The sequence below is a fragment of the Macrobrachium nipponense genome, chromosome 36, assembly GCF_015104395.2.
Source record: "Macrobrachium nipponense isolate FS-2020 chromosome 36, ASM1510439v2, whole genome shotgun sequence".
Lineage (NCBI taxonomy): Eukaryota > Metazoa > Arthropoda > Malacostraca > Decapoda > Palaemonidae > Macrobrachium > Macrobrachium nipponense.
The window spans coordinates 61,706,857-61,727,597 of NC_087220.1; the positions used below are offsets into that span (position 1 = coordinate 61,706,857).

Genomic DNA, 20,741 nt, shown 5'->3' on the forward strand with positions numbered 1-20,741 from the left:
AATATTTAAGCAAGCAAATAAATAATAAGGTTAAGATTCTTATATAAACAGTTTTGTCCTTATGAATGTAAAAACTGAAACAAAAATCAATTCATTCTCAACATTTCCACTTCATAAGTCAAGCAAAACCATCTGAGTTGATAAAGTTACAAATATAGACTAAGCCTTTCAGTTAATAAGAATTAGAAATACTAAAGAGAGTGTTTTGGTTTACATCACTTGATATTTATATAAAAACCTTCATCCTACATTTATGAAAGATTAGACTACTACATATACCTAAGTCCACAGAAAACCCAAGTTCCAGAATGCAAAAAAATGCTGTTGGTGAAGGAATGCACAACACTGAACTGAAATGGCAAAGGATAAAAAAAGAGATTGTAATACAGTACAGTACCATTATATATTCTTTAACTGAGGTATGCCATCAAATCATACCTCTTCCTCAGGAAGGATGAAGGAGTAGCAAGGGTGGTCTACCAGTCGGATTTTCTTTGCCTCTTTAATCTCATTCTCAAACCACTCAGCATATGCTGTTGATTCCAACCTGCAAATTTTTACCAAAAGTGAATCTTGAATAACATTGCGTACACTTTACTAATGCTTGTTATTTATTTGCTGTGTTTACATAACAAACCAGTGTGTACACAGCTTGTGATTGCACACCTATGGTAACATCAAACCCCAATGAGCACATATTTCTAATGACCAAAAGTGGTTAATTTGGATCTTACAGGTTTAGAGGAGACATAAATTTCTTGAAACAAGGAATCCCTTCCCCACATTCACTGCTAGTCATGGTACTCACCATGATTAAAACTTTCTTGAAAATAAAAACAATCCTGTTAACAGAAACATAAACAATCATAACAGAAACCATAGTGTCCTCAGCAGAGGTAATAAAATAACAAACAACAGTAATGTTCTCAATATGTTGACCCTCACATTAAGGAGTCTTTGACAACTTGACCAGTTGTCCTCCTTGCCCTTACTAGAGTCTGTCCTACTAACCCAAATGACCAAGCTGGGAAAAGCTCCTTTTTTACTCCTAGAATACCTCCCAGAAAGTGATGAGATAAATCCACATATGTTAGAAAGCGCTGTATGAAAATAAAAAAAGAATAATTAACAGACACACATCTAATACCCCTTACTTTGGCATGAAAAAAACGCACCTTTCCACATGACGCACAACTGTGGCAGTATCATGCGTCATGATCCTAGAGTTGAAGTACATCTGTTGCTCCCAACCTGTGACATGAATACCAGCTGCCCCTCCGTGGCCTGTCCTGGAGACTTCAGGCACAATGGCTTGCTGGTTCCTCCTGATTCCTTCTAGGTAGAGCCACCAGTCCCAGTCTTGGCCACTCTGTTAACAAGAGGCAATCCATTAATTTCAGACCTACACACTAATCTGAGAGGATAAGTGTCATAATTAAAACCTATAACTGAAGGAAACTTTAAAATGGTAACTACATTTAATCAGAATAACTTTTCAATCATACTCTTATTAAATGAGCATAGGTGCTTAAACAGAAACAATTGTACCTTTAGCAAAGTTTATCACTTAGAGATTCAAAAGCAGGTGCTGTATACCTTCACTCAAAACAGCAAAATTAAAGCATAATCCTGTACTTCTATGAAATCTGACACTGAAAATTCAGACAAACCAGCAACATTGTAGTAAAGCTATTTTCCAAGCAACACAGATTGATATAACATCTTTGGAACTGAAAAGCCAAGATAATGTACCACACTGATAAAAACTAAATGAATCAATAAACCAGATACCTTATCATTTCATTATTTATATAAATTTCAACAAACTTTGCCTAATTGCCACCTATCTAGGAAAGGCATAGCCAACCAAAAAAAAAAATATATACACATCAGTCCACAAAAGACCAGTACACAAAGCACTTTTGATCCTACCACCATGATGACATGTTAACTATAACCAATCAATCATTCAATCAGATACCTAGGGTATATCTAATAATTTCACCAAAGACATACCCCAGGAGTTACCCACAGAGGCAGGGCATACTCGACCCATCGACGACAGGTCATCCAGCCATACTGGGGGTACATGTCAGCTCGCATCACCGTAGATGGGTCGCTGGCAGTGCTTGGGTATGAATTCTGACCGAAGGCATTCACCAAGTAGAGTGTAGGGTCATTGGTAAGAGCAGGAGCTGTCTGGTGGAAGAAACTGCATAAGAAATATTACTGAACTCTTTTTGTATAAAATTGTTTAGTTCTCATGTGGTAGGTTATCACTATTTTTATCATTATTTAAAATATGTGATGTGTATTACTGCATTTTTTTTTTTGCAAATAAATCTAGGGTTCTAGAATGATAACTGAATAAAAGGCCTTACTTGCAAAGCAAGTTTCCATAAGCACAAAAACACTGTTCACAAAAAAAGTCATTATTTTCCAAAGAAATCCTCAGCAAAATAATTTGAAGATTTTGAACACTAATACCTCAGGAGGTCAGGAGCCAGTATAAGATCATCTTCCAAAAGAATGGCTTTGTCCACATGAGGCCATTGGCTGAAAACGCTATACAGGGCAAAGGCGATGTTCATGTTTGTCCTGTCAAGATGTAAATACTATTCAATTACTACCAATGTATTGATTTTCAGTGAGGGAGCCCATGCAAAGGGTAACTATAGGCCTACATGGAAACATTAAAGAAACAGGCCTAGAACTATGGATAAAAAGAGTCTATTAACTCACAAAACAATGGACTTGCTGCTGGACATATCATAAAACAAAAGCAAGGAAAGAAAGTGATAGGTTGGAATTAAAAAAGAAAAACTCACCGAGGAACTGAAAACATAAAAAAGGTAGTATTACATTAACCATCTCATTAATAAAATTCATTCCAATTCCTTATCTAAATTTAAGCAAATTTAATCTATACACCTCACCTGGTATTTTCACCTGGTTCACCCTGGGGTGCATGGATGACTGTTTCCAATTCAAACAGACTTGCCAGGCTTAAGGTTTCTTCATCACCTCCATCGACAACCACCAGCACCTTCGTCTCCCCAGATCCCCAAACTGATTTGAGGTTCTTCAGTATCCTGGGAAATATAACAGAAATCAAAGCATATCATTTGAAGTATTAGTCCTTTTAATGTTTCTTTGTTGTAACTGAGATCTTAGCCTCATCAAATTGTTTTATCACCAGCTTCTGAAAATTTTCCTTACTATCCTAAGCCAGTTCCAGGCTCATTTATAATTTAAGTACCCCAAAGAAACAAGAAAAAGACTTGATACTATCAAATTCCAAAACAAATATATACTTGAAAATCTACTTAGGCAGCACTATGTAACCTTGCTCCTATGTTTATTTACTCTGTAATATAATCATTAATAATAATGCATACACATTTAAAATGTGATTCTCATAGAGAACATTAAATTATTTTGTCCAAACAAAACCATATCCACCTATTCTATACAAAAATAATTAAGGGAATTACAATATACCTCTGCGAACATCACTGCAATTACCACAGAAAGCGAGGAAAAAATTAAAATTACCTCAAAATAATTTGTAGTTACCAGACAAAATACAATGGCCTATGCAAAGGATACTGCAGTCACCATAGAAACTGGTTTGTTTGTTTGTTTGTATGGTGTTTTTACGTTGCATGGAACCAGTATGGTTATTCAGCAACGGGACCAGGGGCTTTACGTCGAGAGTGAACTTCTATCACCAGAAATACACATCTCTCACACCTCAATGGAATGGCCGAGAATCGAACCCGCGACCACCGAGATGGGACGCTAATACCATACCAACCACGCCACTGAGGCGCTCATAGAAACTGGTACATCATAATTACCTGTACAGATGGAAAGGCTTGTTTGCAGTGACTATAACTACAGGAATGTCTTCTGTCATGGGTATGGAAGGCTGGAAGTTAGAAAAAACAATGTTTTCAGGAGTTTTTAAAAAAATGGCATAAAAAGCTTTTCTAAGTTGAAAAAGTTCACAGAAGAAAAAAAAAAGGCTTTACTGACCTGAACATATCATTTATATAATTTTTGCATTATCTAAAATTAATTTTTTGTGGTATTTGTGTAAAAGCACGACTAATAAGCAACAATTTTTTTTAATGGATATAGAATTAAACAGTATGTACTGAGAGAAGATGAGAAGAGAGAGAGAGGAGAGAGAGAGAGAGAGAGAGAGGAGAGAGAGAGAGAGAGAGAGAGAGAGAGAGAGAGAGAGAGAGAGAGCATTTTCTCACCAGAATGATAAAGTACATAGGCCTACTGTGGACTCAAATACATGCAGGTTGTTTAGAGAGAGAGAGAGAGAGAGAGAGAGAGAGAGAGAGAGAGAGAGAGAGAGAGAGAGAGAGAGAGAGAGAGGCTACTAACTGGTGGTATCTGTTCATGAGGAACATACAGTCTGTCACACCGGCAAAGGTCTCCATAGCCCTCGTATCTATCACAGAAATCCAGCTGCAGTTTTCCCAGCTCAGAAAAGGTACCTTTGCATCTCCTCCCTGCTTCGAAATGTAATAAATAAGGGCAAAAAATAATAAATAAATGAATAAACAAAGTCATCATATCAAGACTGAAGAAAGGGAAGTAGGTGACTTAATATATACGTATACAAATGATAAGGTCGTATGTGATAATTAGTTTTGCTGGTTGTTAAGAGATTAGCTAAAATTGTCATAAAAGTGTGAAACAGACTAGTGGAGTTCAGAAAAATTACTGACCAGTATTATCATTCATTACTAAACTGAAACATTACTAAAGATTATTTCAAACTGAATAAATTTTTCATGGAAACTTTGTTTAATTCTCCCGTAGTGGAACAGAAACCTTAAAACAAGACCATTTTGTATATTAAATAAGTTCATCACAATAACGTTTTTATGAATAAATATGACATCACAAAATCAAAATCAATAAAATTTCATAAAACTACTTGAAGCAAATATTTCAGCTTGTATTCATTACAGTAAATTATTTAGAGAAACCTGCATTTGCTTGAACAAAAATTAAAGTTGGAAAGTTTGATAATTATAAAAATTTGTGAAAACTTACAACAAACTCACCTCTCTCTGCTCTGAAGAAAGTGGCCTCTAACCACAACCTCTTCTCTGAGGAACCAATGGCTCTGGTGGCAACGGTCTCTGCAACGACTCTGCTCTTCTTTACTGCTTTGTGTGCCCCGTATTTTGAATTGGAGGTTGCTTCCTTGTTTAACAGTTCCTCACCAACTATTGCAATCATTCCCCAAGGTTCGCCAAGCGCCACTGTGTGAAGCATGGAAGAACCAAGATTCCGCAGAGACATTTCTCCATCAGGTGCTAGGAAGGTCAGGAAGTCCATCTATAAAAATAAGTATTTTAGCTTACTCGGGGTGTAAGCCTACAAACTACTTTGCTGTTGCTCTTGTTGTTGTTGTTCTCGTTAGGGGGGTAGGAAAGGTCTCTGTAAGAGCCTGAACAGGTCTGGATAAGGTATTTGACGTTGAGTTAACGATACAAGAATTTTAGGATGGGATATCTATGATTTATTCATTAAAATAAAACTGTAAACAAATAATAAATAATGTGCATTTTAAACAATGCAGAAAAAATATTTCTGATAAAATATAGAGCATTTATTTTAATTTTCGTTGGTGAAACATTATAAGGCCCTATTTGACTGTAGATTTTAGCACATTTCAAATCATGCACGAGTCTCGAGTAAGCTGGAGGTCGGATCACACATTGTTTCAGGATTTGAGCAAGATGTGTATATCATTTACTAAGCATTTTCCATTCCAGAACAAAAGAAAAAAATATTTTTTGTAGTAACTGTACAATTTGGAGACAGTATTTTCACGTATCAATTGAATAACAGAATTAAAATCATGGGCCAGTCTTAATTTTCAGGCAGATTTTGCAAAATATCCCAAACTTTAATATCTCAACACTACATCTTAAACAAACCACCAGTTAATCAATGAAAAACCCAACCCACAAAAACCCACCCAAAAAGCATTTAAAAGCAAACATTACCAAACCAACGACGACCAGGACGCGACCAGGTTGCACAGACGACAAACACGCCCTTAGATGAAGTTGATCTGCCGGTTGATAAGTACGAAACTTCCGCGACATCATGAGACGCCCTGTTGCTTCGTTGAAGACTAATAAATGGACGCAGCCACTGCTGTTGTGGGTCCTCTCTTCGTATTCGTAGACCTGATGTCAATGCAAGGGCTTGTATGAATGAAAATCATGCCAAGATAGGCCTGTAGAAGTCAGCCTCAAGACAGGATATAAGTGTACGGTGTTCTTGAGAAAGCTAATAATAATATGTTCAAAAGCCATTTTATGTAGGGTGACCATTTATTTGACTTGCAAAAGGGGGACAAAGGTATATTGTAAGCCCATGCGCACTTGCACTTATGTTGAGTCGTTATAAATTTAGAAGTTTAATACATAAATATATTCAATTACAGGTGATGAGAAAGTCTATCAATCAGTGTTTTTATTCAGACATTATCGCTGATGTTTTAAGGTCTATCAATTAGTGTTTTTATTCAGATATTATTGCTGACATTGTAAACAGAAAATTATCCTTTAAATTCTAAGGAAAATTACAGACATTATTTAAAAAGAAAAAACGTTTACGTCATTCTTTGGCGTATTTTTGGCTTGATTTGATCTTTAAGTATATTCAATAACAGGAAATGATAAATTAGATTTATCAATGACATTGTTTTTATTCAGACGTTATTTATTGCTGACATTTTAAACAAAAATTAGTATATAATTTTTAAGGACAACTGTAGTAATTAGATAAAAAAAAAGAAAGGTTGAAAGGGGGACATTATTATAGGGCGTCCCCCCAAGACCGTAAATTTTGGGGGGATAAAACCTGAGTATTGGGTTTATAAACATGAGAGAGATATTTTCTACCTTTATATGGGCTGGCATATTACCGTTTATATATGTTTATATATAAACATATATTAATGTTTGTTCATTCATCAAGATTTATACCTTCTCATTCTGGCGACTGACAACCAGGGTATCATGATTCACCAGCACCGTGATCGTAAAACTCCTTTTCTCCAGCTCTAAAAAAGAGGATACGACAATTATTAAATACCATACACAGCAGAATATATACTCTCTCTCTCTCTTTAAATTTTACTATATATAAGCACATTAAAACTACAGAACTACAATAACTCACCAAGAATGTTCTTTACGCGTTTAAGCGGAATACTAGACCCAAGAACGGACGATGTTGATAATGATTGTGTCACCGTCCTTGCACTAGGAAACTTTACCATCAAAAACATCACAATGGGAAATAGCATCATTTTCTTGAGGGGTCTCGCTGTCACCACAATTTCCCCATTAACCTAACAATAGGATGTTTCCATTGATAGTGACGAGTCTTAGTTTTTGCACAGCAATTAGGCCTTAATGAGTATTTATTTTAGTGGAAGAAAATGGGACAGGTAGTACCACAATAGAAGGAATATAAAAACTTCTGTCTACGTGCATAGACATCAGGAATTCTCTTGCAATCTAAATATAGATATAATTTCCGATTGGTGATCAGTACAGTTCAAAATTTGTGTAATTTTCAAAAGCGTTTCCAATGAGCGAATCTTCAAAGTTAGATCATCACCAACCAACTTGGCTGCAAATATATAGCATAATTTCTCTAAATGTCTGAAGCTGAGTTCACAGATCTCAATTTTAAATCACCGCAAAGCCACGTAAACACAAGAAAATTGACAGTTCTTCCTGTCACGAACTCGTAATTACTCTCAGACATTTAAGTGTTCATTTCCTGTGCTAGGAAACTTTGAATTATTGCAAAAATACATAAGAATCACACGACGGACCCACGAGATTGAAAACACGTAGAATAAACAGCACATTTATCCTGCTACGTGAAGTTCATGCCTAAGGATATAAATATATATAATGACCAAAACAATAATAACTCTTTCAGGTTAGATGCTTCATACAGATGCACATTAATTCGCATTAACAAAAAAAAAATGGGTTAGTCACATACGTGAGTAACTTTACATGTTGCAGTTTTTAAAAATTATTATATAATAAATATTCAGAATGTGCACAATTCTAAACTATTCGATATTATATGTTTACTAAAGAACTTTTAAACGACGAAGAATATTAAACTTTTACGTTAAAAATTAAATACATTGCACAGGAATCCTCATAGAGCATGTCACGAAGAATTCGTTTTGATCGTGAGTGCTTTTCATACCTGACGAAAGGCAGATGTTGCATCAGAAAGTTTGACGACATTTTTAGCCCAGAAAGGAGAACATTCCTTCAAATTTTACACGGCAGTTGTGAAGATCAGTAATTTCGGCATACATTTCATTCAAAAGATCGTAATTTAAACATGCTATTAAAATCCACATTTTACTAGACGGATACCGCAAGTCTACTTAAAATAAGCTCGGTAACTAGCATCCTGCTAAGGCGCGTTTCTTATCTAACAGTTACTATTTCATTTTAAAATACCGTGTTTATAAGATATTCTTTTAATTAGTGTAATTTTAATGTGTTAAATGTAAGCAACTAATCTGAATATAATATATATTTAAATCCCAAAACTCTATTCGTAATATGCTCCGTCCGTCAACGGTATCTGGCTAAGAGGCGTTTCTTATCTCATAAATCAGATTTAATTTAAGGCTCATGGCATACATATATAATTGCTGTTTACGTAATTTTAATTTGAATATATAAAAACCGGTCATTTTAATATAATACATCGTTTAAATTCTGTGGATAAGAGAAAATGTCGAAAAATATTAGCGTAAATTCGAGTGAATTTTATATGCTCACGTCATGAGGGTATGACGTTTATTCGCGTAATTTTAATTTAATATAAAAAATCCACTAATTTCGATAAAATATATTGTAAAAATATTAAATTTTTAACTAAAAAGAATAAAACAACAAACCGAGTAAGTCCATGAACCCCCAAAAACGAGTCTTTCGGCCCGGTCTGTACACATTACATTGTGATGGACATCGGAGCTAAATAACAAAACCTTCCTCGAAAATGTCGAACCTAGCCGTGCAAGACCTCAAGAACTTGGTACGTATCGCGAGGCGGCTTTTGAAGCCGAGTTTGACTGATGTGAACGGCTTTGGGAGTCCCAAAGGGCTTCAAAATAGGGCCTGACTCGAGTCACTGCCTCGGAGGACGAGGTCGTTCCGTCCTGCTCCTCCAGCTGTCAAAAGTAGAAAGTTTCGTTTTTTCATTTTTCATTTATTAAGTTTCGTCATTTTATGGTTCCTTTTATTAATAAATTATACATTTGCTTTTTATTTATTAAATACGACGTGTATTTTCGTCCAGGCTTCCGGTTTATTTGTTAAAATTCCTCTTACGAAAAGACTTCCAATCCCATGTGGGTCTCGACCTCCTTTCATTTAGGCCTTTACCCGTAAGATAGGCCTATGGGAATATTTACTTTTCGAGTTATAAACTTAAATATGGATAAATTTGAATACATCTAAGAAAATTTATGCCCTTTCCTCCACAAGGCTCCGCCCTGGGCGGTTATGTAGCCTCTATGCGAAAACAGATCAAAGGCATGTTACGTAGCGTAGGCCTATAGAATTATCGTAAGGACTTTCTATGCCATAGAATAGGTAGGCCTCATCCTTATAAGTCTAGGCCTAAATTAACAGGTCTAACACATGAACCATAGGCTATTTTCCACCTGGTTGCCATATTTTTTGCCTTATTTCAGGCCTAAATTCCCCTAAATTCATATACTAAGTATTTTAGGCCTAAATTCCCCTGATTCATATAGGGTAAACAATCGAGTGGACTGGCCAACTCAATGACTACCGAGGTATTGGCCTCCCTCCGTAAAAGTACTTTTAACACGTCCTGACACCGGAGATGGTCATCAGTCGTGAGTTGTTGGTGGTGATAACAGGAGCTCAAGACCTGTAGTCTCCTTTCGAAGTAATGAAAAGGGTGGCCAACGCTGTGCCCACAACCTCGAAAACGCTTTTGAAGTTTTTACTTACAACTCCAAATGGTATTTCTACAGAAGCAATCAGCGGTTGCCTAGACTATGGCAATTGACGTTTTCCTATTTTATTTTACTTGCTGTACAAGATTTGAAAGTAATATTTATTCAGACAACTGTAACTAAGCAGTAAGTTACCTTTGAAGACTACATGATGGTACCCACGAGTCGACGTAACGATTTCAAAAAAGGTAAATTAATTTTTTAGTTCCAGAGGAATGAAAAAAATATTCCCTTCAACTCTTGTAAAGCAAGTAAAATAACATAGGAAAACATCAACTGCCATAGTCTAGATCGCCGTGGAATACTTCTATAGACCGGTCTACCAAGTGTTTGTTGAAATGTAAACACAGCCGCCATGTTAGAATTCCGCAACCACCACGGAGCCCTATGTTTCACTGGGGGGAAGGCAGGGTACTGGGGGCACAGGAGGTACGAGTTGGCTAAATGACAATGGGTCGTTAGGGTAGCGGATGTGGCAAATAACGATAACTAACCAACAAAACCTAACACTTCTAACTAAAAATTACTAAACTACGATTGTTCTAACAATAGGGGAATATAGTTAGGGAACTTTACCTTAAAGGGGTAGATGGTACAATTCAGATACGCACTTAGGCATGCCGGATCTCGTCCTCGTCTCCTATTCTTGAAAGTCTGCCCATCTTGAATCTTGAACAGATTTTCGGCCCCAAATACCAAACGAATCACGACACAGATAGGTTTCCCAAAATTATATTACGATGTCTGTATATCGTAACATAATTTTTAACACTATTACGGTCACTTTGAGAGTATGGGGTGTGGGGTGGGGTGTTAACACTGAATACTTCTTGCTAAATTATTTTAAAATGCAAATTAAACAATCTGTTGAATGTAGGTATCGGCAGCGCATTGGTGACAAGGCCTCTGATTCGTCAGAAGAATTGTGGGCGGGGACATTGAGGGGGATGATTTCACACGTATGTGTAAACTAACATTGTATTTTCAGAAAAGAAAAAAAAAATGTGCAATAATGCGTAACACACATGTGAACAGGATATTGTAATGAACGGTCAGTACAAGAAATCAGAGGCCAGTTGAAGAGACAATGAGAACTGTAAAATCGTAAAACTTAGTGTCTTTTATTTCTATGAAACCTAAGGTATTGTGTATATTATTAAAGGAAATAATATTGCAATGAAATGTTGTGTAACCTAACCTAATAGAACATATTACTTGGCCGGGGGGCAGAGCCCACCCATACCCCCCACCCCAGTAAAGGAAGACAAACTTGAAGGGTAGACTAGATACGTATATCCAACCTATCCTAGTAGAACATGTTACCTGACTGGAGGGGCTTCGCCCCCGTACCCCCCCCCCCCTTAAAGAAAGCCAAACTTTAAGGAAGGCCAACATATAGGTTACCATACTCAGGGCCGTTTCTAGTTCATTAGGTGCCCCAGGCAAGAACTCGTTACCGGCGCCCCCTTCCCTCCAGGCTGGAAATAATAACATAAACAATTTCGAACACAACTAGCATCTCAAGTTCCACAACAAAACAACATACTTTATTAATAAATCATCTTCACGTATATGTATACACAACAAGGAAAAGTATAGACTCAAAAGTATAAAAGCTTGAATGCTTGACAGCTGCGTTGACAACTTAAGAAGACTTAATAAAGAAATAAAGATTGGAGTAAACACGGTGCTTAGAACTTAACTAAGGTGGCGTCGCAAGCAGGCGGCTGTCTTAGTTTTAAAGCTTCTTGATACTGACGACATCTACCTATCCAGTGTTGCCAACTTTTCCGAAACATTAAACACTGTTGCATCAAGTATTAAAACTTCCATTATTCATTTATTTTCGCGTTTACACTTGTATTTATTTATTTGAATTCACGTAAAAATACTTCTCTCATTTATTTATATATTAATTTTGGATGGTAATTTGGCGCCCCAGGCGACCGCCTGTGTCGCCTGTGCTTAGAAACGGCCCTGACCATACTAACCTAACCTAGTAGAACATATTACCTGACCGGGGAGCTCCGCCCCCCACCCCCCACTAAAGGAAGACAAACTTGAAGGTATACTTAGATATAACCAATCTAACTTCATCCTAACCTAACCTAATAGAACATATTACCTAACCAGGGGGTCCCCCCACCCCCATTAAGGAAGACAAACTTGAAGGTAGACTAAGATACAACCAACCTAACTTCAACCTAACCTAACCTCGGCAGGTTCTGTAGAGCGTCCCAGACTGCCAAGGATAGCCATTGGAAAGGCATCCTAAAACAGTGTTTCTCCCTTATTATTATACCTACTTACCCTCTAGAGAGAAGAACTTCGATGAAGATTCTCGTAATATGCATCACCTCCCCTTGCCGGAGAGGCCAAAAGCTCAAAGTGGAAGAATTTCTTCCACCCTTCTCCAGTCTCCTGATAAACTATTGTGGACGTTCAGGACTTTCGGACAATGTAGCGCCAACTAGGCGCCAAATGCCAAAACAGGCGTAAAAAACGCCAGAGGCAGACAGTTCCAGGGAACACTGTCATTGTCTGATGAAGAGAAAGAGCGGGTCTCCAACCTAGCGCTGGAGGCGAACAAATCGGACAGATAAGAGCGTCCGATGTGGACATCGCCAGACATCCTCAAGACTCTACCATGACTCATTCTTCTCCCAACATTATGGCACAAAGATATATCAGACTAGGAAGTCAATGAGGGTGCAGGTCTTTCAGATTTCAAGACCTTAGCACCCTTTTATTGCAAGAATTCGGAGAGTCTCTTGAGTCCTGCACACCCCTCCTTCTCCTAGTTCATTACTATTAAGAGGATTATAAATCATCCTCTTCTATAGATATTTGCAGCAAACCATTTTTCATTATTTGATTGGAGGCTCTTTCAAATAATAGAGGCGTAGGTTACGGCCTTATGTCCAAGGATAGGAAACTTGAGTGATTTTCTTCGATCCTTGCGTCTCATTAGGATCTCCTTCGTCTAACACTAATTCGTTTTATTAACGAAAAGAACGAAGATAGAAAATTTTCCATTCTCTCTCTGCCTCGACGAGGAGAGAATGTAGTAGAGAATTCACATTAAGACTATGGTATGGTCAAGTCATATGCACATACCGAAGTTAACTCTATGGCTGACATCTGAATTCTTACTATTCTTACAAAGGTTTCCTAGATTAATGCTGTTTACCTCGATGTAACAGTATTATAGAGGATTACAATACGGCAGTGCACGATATTTTATAATGCTCTCATGCTTTCGAGAAACGCCAGAAGCGCCAGCCTGGCGCATTCCATCCAAGATAATTTCGCGATTTAGCGAGTTATTAACCTAAGAGTCCAGTAGCCTCTCTGACAGCAGGCTCGGTAGCGGCAAGATTCGTTCCTGATTTCGTTCCTCGTCTAATTGGAAAGGGGTCGATCCCAAGGAAGGATGAAATGATTTATTTTAATCACTTAAGCCAATTACACAGCTCTCATATCGCAAGGAGCATCGAGAATCTCTTTTTTTCGCCCATGTTCGCGTTGGCAAAAGAGAACCTATTTGGAAAACAGACACGGAACGTAACGATCCTTAAGAAGTTCGCTGCAAGATGTTGCACGTCTGTGAGAACCTTCTCGATCGACGATAATAACTGTTAACGTATGTCTAACATTTATTGGAAAGAGTTGTAAAAAACCGGCGAGAAGTCTTTTTCATAGATCTCTTCGCAAGGTGGAAGACGAACAGGATTCCTATAGATTGCTTCCTTATTCTCGATCCCAGAGAGGTAGCAATATACGCCATCTTTAGTTTAAAGAAAGGGGAATAAACTTTAGTTTCCCCTAAATATAAATTCTTAACAGATTTTAAGATAAAGGGCATCAAAGGAAGAGAGGATGATACTTTATGCCTCATTTTGGCCTTAGAGAGGTTGGATTCACAGAGGTCACGTTCTTCTCACAGCATGTTTCGTAAGGCTTTTCCAAGAGAGTCTGGATATTCTATCAGAATCTATTATAAATAGACCTGAAAAACCTCTCCACTCTGAGTTGGTCTGCGTGCAGACTGACCAGAAGTAGACATAAATGAGAGGAGTTTTTCAAGGTAAAAGACAATAGTCATGGTAAAGACATAGAATGGCTGCGGATAGTGCTAGATGGAATGGGGAAACTGTCCTCTTCCTATACCTCTGTGAACCACATGGCGGGTTTTCTTCCCTTTCAAAGAGAAGAATCACCTTTGTATATATCTGCTATCAATAACGCAGTAAAAGGCTATACTCTGTCTCTACATGGAGAATTAGAGATAGCAGAGAATTAAAATCTTCGGGATATTATACGATACCATTCATCGACATGAGTAGGATATCATGTATACTTCTAATGGGATCCTCTTTTTGGACCTCGGATTCCGTGTTCCGACAAGATGGAACTGCTCCTCAGTTAAACTTTATTTGAGAGAAATTTTATGAGGTAATTCTTTGTTTTTATGCATGACACTTACCTGGCAGGTATATATATAGCTGTATTTTCTGAAGTCCGACAGAATTTAAAAAAACTTCCGACACACGCAGTGGTCGGCCAGGTGGTTAGTACCCATTCCCGCCGCTGGGAGGCGGGTATCAGGAACCATTCCCATTTTCTATTCATAAATTTTCTGTCGCCAGTACTGAAAACACCTGTTTTCAGTACCTCCGGCTTAGGATTTTGGAAACTTCATTTGCCGCTAAGTATCCTAATTGTCTTTAATTTATTTACTTGGATTTGTGGCTAGGCATACGCTATCTTAAATTGATTTGAATTTGATTCATTTTTGCATAAGATATCTGAATCTAGTTAGGCTAGTTTCAGAGGGTGTTGTCTGCAAAGATAGGGTGTGGCTACCGAAAGCTTCGGTAGTTCCGCACTTGGGGGGCGCAATTAATCAGTAAATATGTCTATTTCCGTAAGGAAAAAGTATGATTCGTATGTACGCAATTAAACAGTAAACGTGTCTAATTCCGTAAGGAAAAAGATTGTTTAGTATGTACGCAATAATCAATTACGAAAGTCAGGGTAGTGATACTGCTAACCTTCCCGTTAGACTTTATTTTGCCTAACGCTGTAGTATGGCCTACGGGTTATGACTATGTCTGCGAGAGGTGATCGCTCTCCTTCATTGTTGTGAAGAGTTCTACTTCTGTTTTTGTTACGCCTAACCCTGTAATGTTGCCTTCGGGCCCTAAAACAGTGTCTGTAGAGGTTATTGCCCTTTCTCTTATACTATTTCGATTCGTAACTTAGAATCGAAAGTGCTTGCTTTAGAGAGCAATAGTGAAGTGGCTAAGTGTAGTGACAGTGCCCCTTGTGTATTGGGAGGGTGCGTCAGATCGGCCTTATAAACGCCTCTAGGTCTAGACCTCTGTCGAACTCCCAGAACCAAGGGAGAGAGCATGTCGAAAGCCGAAGGAGGGTTACAGGGAACCCCACCGATCTGGCGTGCCTTCGGCAGTTTCTGATGAAAATCCCCAGACTGCCAAAGTGCGTGCACATGCACGAATCCTGAAGGATTGCTTCTCGTCCTCCGAGGCGTCCTCCCCGCACAGGGTTGGAGCTCTCGGAAGGACTCGCGCACCCTCTTAAGAAGCTTTATAGAAGAAAGAGGATACGCTTTCACGTCCCTTCTCCCTCGTTATGTGTTTCAGTGAGAAGAAGGCGAAAGTTGCCTGATCACGTGTACTTCTTTCCACCAAGAAATAGGAAAAAGAAGGCAGTTTCTCTCGCTTGTTTTGACGCCTGTCAGGAGCGTGACGCTTTTCTGCACGCTTATTTGGACGATCGGCTTGAACAGGACGCTCGGATGGACGCACTCACCAGTGGACGCCGAGCGTCCTCGCCAGTGCCGCCGCCGATCGCGAGCACACAGGACGGACCGAGCGTCCTCGCCAGTGGACGCCCAGGCGTCCTCCGCCAGTGGAACGTCCGAAGCGCTGCCACCAGGACGCCGGAGCGTCCTCGGCCAGTGGACGCTGAGCGCGCACCAGAATGTTTCTGTTGAACTCTTCAAGCTCTTGTTTAAGATTTGAGCCTCAAGAAAGTGAACAGAACTTCGTCTTCGAAACCCAGCAAGACCTCGGGTTTCGTGAATTCAAGAGGTCTCTGTCAATATTATATTGCTTTTCGCAAAGGTGGATGGAGTTAAGGGAAGATCTCGTTTTCTCTACCTCAGTCAAGACTTTGAGATAAGACAGTTACGGGTTATGTAAAGGCTCGACGTCCTGAACGTCAGGATTTTCGGCAACGTTCAGTAGGATTCTTGCAAAGGCACTCATCAAAAGGACGCTCTTCAGGAAAGCGCAAGACAGGACTTCCTTTGCCATACTGCCAATAAATTTAAAGCTTTTTAGACCATCTGAAAGGGTTTTTCAGATGATAGATTTGGTTAGTTTCTAGTCGAGACTTCCATGCCGATTGAGCATCGTCGTTCTACCTACCGTAAGACCAGTCTCTTAACAGGATTCTTGTCCCTTCCTTGTTTGAGACGGGAATCGAAAAATAAAAGGCTCGACTTCCTGGATTACGTTTTGTCAATTCAGTGACTTTCCCCCATTGACAATATACTATCGTTTTGTCAAGTAAGTGGGTCTCCCCTCATTGACAAAATATCTCTCTGTACCGTTAATGGGTTAGTTCTCATTGACAAACATCTCATTAACTTGATATTGCGTAAGCGAATAAGGACAAGGTTCGGAAGAGCTCTCCTTCCTCATTCGCAGACTCGTACAAGAAATAGACTGGTAGACTACGTCAATGAACGCTTATGTCCCAGTATCTTAGAAGCTTGAGTTGTCTGCTTCGATCTCTAAGTTTTGTTCATGAAACTTGCTTGTCAGATATGTATGTAGCTGTATTTCCGAATTCAGCTATATATATGTCTGCCAGATAAGTATGAACAAACTTTATTGTGATATAATAAAATTTTTTTTTTGCCTTGCGTTATTTTACTACTGGTTGGTTCAAGTCATACACGCTTGCTGTAGTTACCTCTTCGGATGGCAAACCGAGAGGCTATTGTCTACTATTTTAAGGACATTTAATCGTCACTCCCTGCAGCCTTCCAGGAGTTTCCGATTATCTTTTACCGTTGTATGGTAGTGTTCTGACGACACAAACGCATCTATATATTTAGCGTTTTCTGTTTCGCTTAAATAAATACCAGCTTGAGAGTCTCTTTTTGTTCAAAAAATAACGGACCTATTTCTTCGTAGAATAGGGTAGCTGGCAACCCAGACATAAAGTTAAGAGACGACGTTCGTAAGCTGCTGGCTGCTGCTGTGTCCTGACTGTCCAAGTTCCAACCGAGGCCAGTAACAGATTTGTGCGCGCTGTCATGCGCCGTAGGTGGTTACGTCTCTCTCTCCCTGCGGGGTTGACTGACTAACCGTATCTCTGTGCTGGCGGTTACGTCTCTCCTGCGGGATTGACTGACTACTGTATCTCCTGTCCTACAATCACGGACTTTAGCCTAAGATTGAGGGGATTTCTTACGTGAATGAATAAACGTTGCATTAGTTTTGCCTTACTATGTTCAACAGAGTTATCTCTTAATCCTTTCGGTGCTCGTTACCGCACGGTATAGAACTACGAGTCTACCGCAACATTGCACTTTTATATGCTCTCCTGCTTAGGCAAAGCGCAGCCTTATAGGGAAGTAAGCATACTCGGGGAGGGAATGGATGAGCTTGCTGGGGACCATTTCCTTCCTGAAGAAGTTTGTTTCCCCGAATAGACTGCAATTCAGACCACAGTTTTTTACTACCGGGAAACTGAAATATTATTCAAGATCTAGGAATTATTCTGAACATCTCTCAGTGCGTCATGATAGAAGGAGGTGCCGGACATCTGGATAGTGTTTCAGATGTCCTGGATCTTAATCTGAAAGAAGTAAATGCAATTCGGTCGTCCCTCCAGTCCTCGAACGAGTTTTTGGAACCAGTGGTCCACATCAACTCTGATATTCCACAGCTCTCTCATATCTTAAGAAGTATCTTCTCTCGGTCCCTGCTCGAGTTTACGAGAAAGAGCCTATTATAACAACAGGCGTAGAATGTAACAATCATCTAGAGGTTCGTTACAGGATTGCAAAAGTCCGTACGAATCGTCTCGATAGATTACTAACATGCTAGGTATTTTAATTAAGTGGTGTTCTTTTATGGGTTGTCTGAGAGGGTTATTTCCTCTTCAGTATGTGAAGTGTAATGTGTTACGTTAGCTTGTGTGGTTCAGGTGGTCTAACTTATCCTAGCATGATGCCCCTGGTAAGAGAGGGCTAGGGTTTCCTGTCAACAAATTGGTCACGTCCAGTTGTCAGACCCTTGTTGTTAGCTTCTCAACAAACAGGTCACATCCTAGTTGAGAGCTACTAAGGTTTAGCAGGCTAAGAGGCAGGACCTACGAAGTCAGCTACCTTAGCAGGTAAGGAACTTAATAAATAAATAATTTAAAAAATTAGTTAATTTTTGAATTATGACGATATTGCTGTCTGTGACCCACCTCCAAATGTGTCAATCAGCTATATATATACCTGCCAGGTAAGTGTCATGCATAAAAATGATATTGTTATGATACAATAAAGTTTTATGCATACTTACCTGGCAGGTATATATAATTAATTATTCCCACCCTCCTCCCCTCAGGAGACAGGTTCAGAGAAAATCTGAGGAAAACGGGAATACTAGTTCCAAGTACCAGCGCCAACGGGAACGTGGGGAGATCACCTGAACTACCAGTGGTCTAGCGTTGCCGAGAGTTTTGAAAATTCTGCCAGTGCGAACAGACAACAGAGAATGTTGTTTGACAGATTTGCATCTGTCAAACAACAAAGACCTTCACGATCATTGAGGTCTGTGGAATCTCGATTCTAGCTCACCATCTACTTTTTGTCTCGCCTGTTTTCTCGGAGTCAGACACTCGTGCGAGATCAGGCGACATATAGTAGCCCTGAGTTTCTATTGACGAAGTCGATTGCGGACGACGTTGGGTTGCGTTGGATAACACCCCCAAGGTTTGCTTAGATTGAATCGCCCCAGGCAGTCCAGACACTCATCCTTCAGCTAAGAATAGTGCCTTTTGGTCTTCAGGGTACAGCCTTGCTGTCCTTGATGCGTCTGACTGGTCAACTGGTCGTTCACCTGACTTTAGTACAGACGTAGTCTGAAGTTCTTGATGTCAAAGCATTCGAACCTCTCCTGCCTGTTAACTTCTTGTATGTGATCAGGAGGCCTTCTTCTAACCACCCTAGATACGACAAAGAGGGTTAGTGAGATTTTAAGCCATCGTCACAAGTTTTGGCTTTAGAGAACACAAGGAGGTGTGCTCTCTAAGCCTTTCGTTATGGCCTAAGAATGGAAACCCCTTTTTGTCCTTGGGCCAGGATCTTGGAAAGCAAGGATGGCACAAGTTAGTGGGAGGAGCCAGAGAGAGTCCTGTGCCCTGTCAGGTCTCTCAAGTTTTATCTACTTAAAATCAAGAAAGTCGAAGTCAGTCGGCAATCTGCAATGTTCCGAAAAAAGACCAGACTTGCCCATATCGAAGTACACCCTGGTTTTAGGGTTAAGGAGTTCTTTCAAAAAAAAAAAAAAAAAAAAAAAAAAAAAAAAATACTCCTTCATTGTGTTTGCACAAAGATTTGAAATCTTTTTATCTGAATGCTCACGAGTGAGGGCGCGGCCTCGGAGCATTTCAACAGAGCATGGCAACTCAGCAACATCCTGAGTACCATATTTTAGCAAAGCACTCTGGGTTCACTTCACACTAACCCTGCGAGATGTGAGATGGCATATGAGATCTGCTGCTCGCTAGGGTCCCATACGTGTCTGCAGACACAATCTTGGGGGCAAGAAGTACTACTCATCCTATCCTGTAGAAAATGGTTAGGAAGAGCTCTTAATTTAGTTGTGGAGTCGCTGACAAACGGCGACTTCTTAACTCTGAAGCCTTAGTTAACACACATTAACTTTGGCTAGGTTGGTCAGGTGGTGATATATATAATTATTATATATATATTTATTTTACTTCTTAGCCCTCATGGTATGGTCAATATGGTCTAGTCACATTGTGGTCACGCCCCCGTTGACAGATCATCTGGAGTGCACCAGCTTTATAGGTCTCTACCTCGCTGGCAACTCTAGATAAAGCAGAAGCAGACTTGGGTGACAGTAATCGAACAAGTCGGCTATGCTAACAGGTGGAACCAAGATGTAAATCATCTGCATGCATTTGTGTCCCAAAATCCTTCTATTCTGTCCCTTCCCACTCCAACGGTGGGGTTTCAACTATATATATATCTGACAGGTAAGTTCATGAGCAAAATGATATTGTTATGATACAATAAAGTTTGTTCATACTTAACTGGCAGATATATATATATTCAAGTACCCACCCACCTCCCCTCAGGGGACAGTGTGGAAATAAAAATTATGAATAGAAAATGGGAATGGTTCCTGATACCCGCCTCCCAGCTGGCGGGAATGGGTACTAACCACCTGGCCGACCACTGCGTGTGTCGGAAGTTTTTTTAAATTCTGTCGGACTTCAGAAAATACAGCTATATATATACCTGCCAGGTAAGTATGCATAAAACTTTATTGTATCATAACATATCATTTCTCTTGGTCCTAAACGACCAAGAAGACAAGTG

General features: G+C 39.3%; 1 protein-coding gene and 1 pseudogene across 1 annotated transcript; one reads left to right on the forward strand and one right to left on the reverse strand.

Annotated features, from left to right (window-relative positions):
• LOC135203470 (protein O-linked-mannose beta-1,2-N-acetylglucosaminyltransferase 1-like) overlaps positions 1-20,741 on the forward strand; it is a 32,603-nt pseudogene that overhangs the window by 9,534 nt on the left and 2,328 nt on the right.
• Positions 375-7,336, reverse strand: LOC135203244 (protein O-linked-mannose beta-1,2-N-acetylglucosaminyltransferase 1-like). The gene is made up of 11 exons (XM_064233015.1): positions 7,228-7,336; positions 7,032-7,108; positions 6,042-6,227; positions 5,091-5,367; positions 4,402-4,529; positions 3,861-3,931; positions 2,937-3,092; positions 2,488-2,598; positions 2,017-2,212; positions 1,176-1,369; positions 375-547 (listed from the first exon to the last, which is right to left on the reverse strand). Exons 1-11 carry the CDS (start codon positions 7,334-7,336, stop codon positions 433-435), a joined length of 1,620 nt encoding a protein of 539 aa, XP_064089085.1. The 3' UTR covers positions 375-432.

Bases quoted from the DNA above. Each gene is read 5' to 3' on its own strand.
- LOC135203244 (XM_064233015.1), bottom strand. From the start codon at position 7,336: ATGTTTTTGATGGTAAAGTTTCCTAGTGCAAGGACGGTGACACAATCA. The intron at 6,228-7,031 runs GTATAAATCTTG...CATTGACATCAG, and splicing joins TCAGTCGCCAGAATGAGAAG to GTCTACGAATACGAAGAGAG. The intron at 2,599-2,936 runs GTGAGGTGTATA...ACATCTTGACAG, and splicing joins GAACCAGGTGAAAATACCAG to GACAAACATGAACATCGCCT.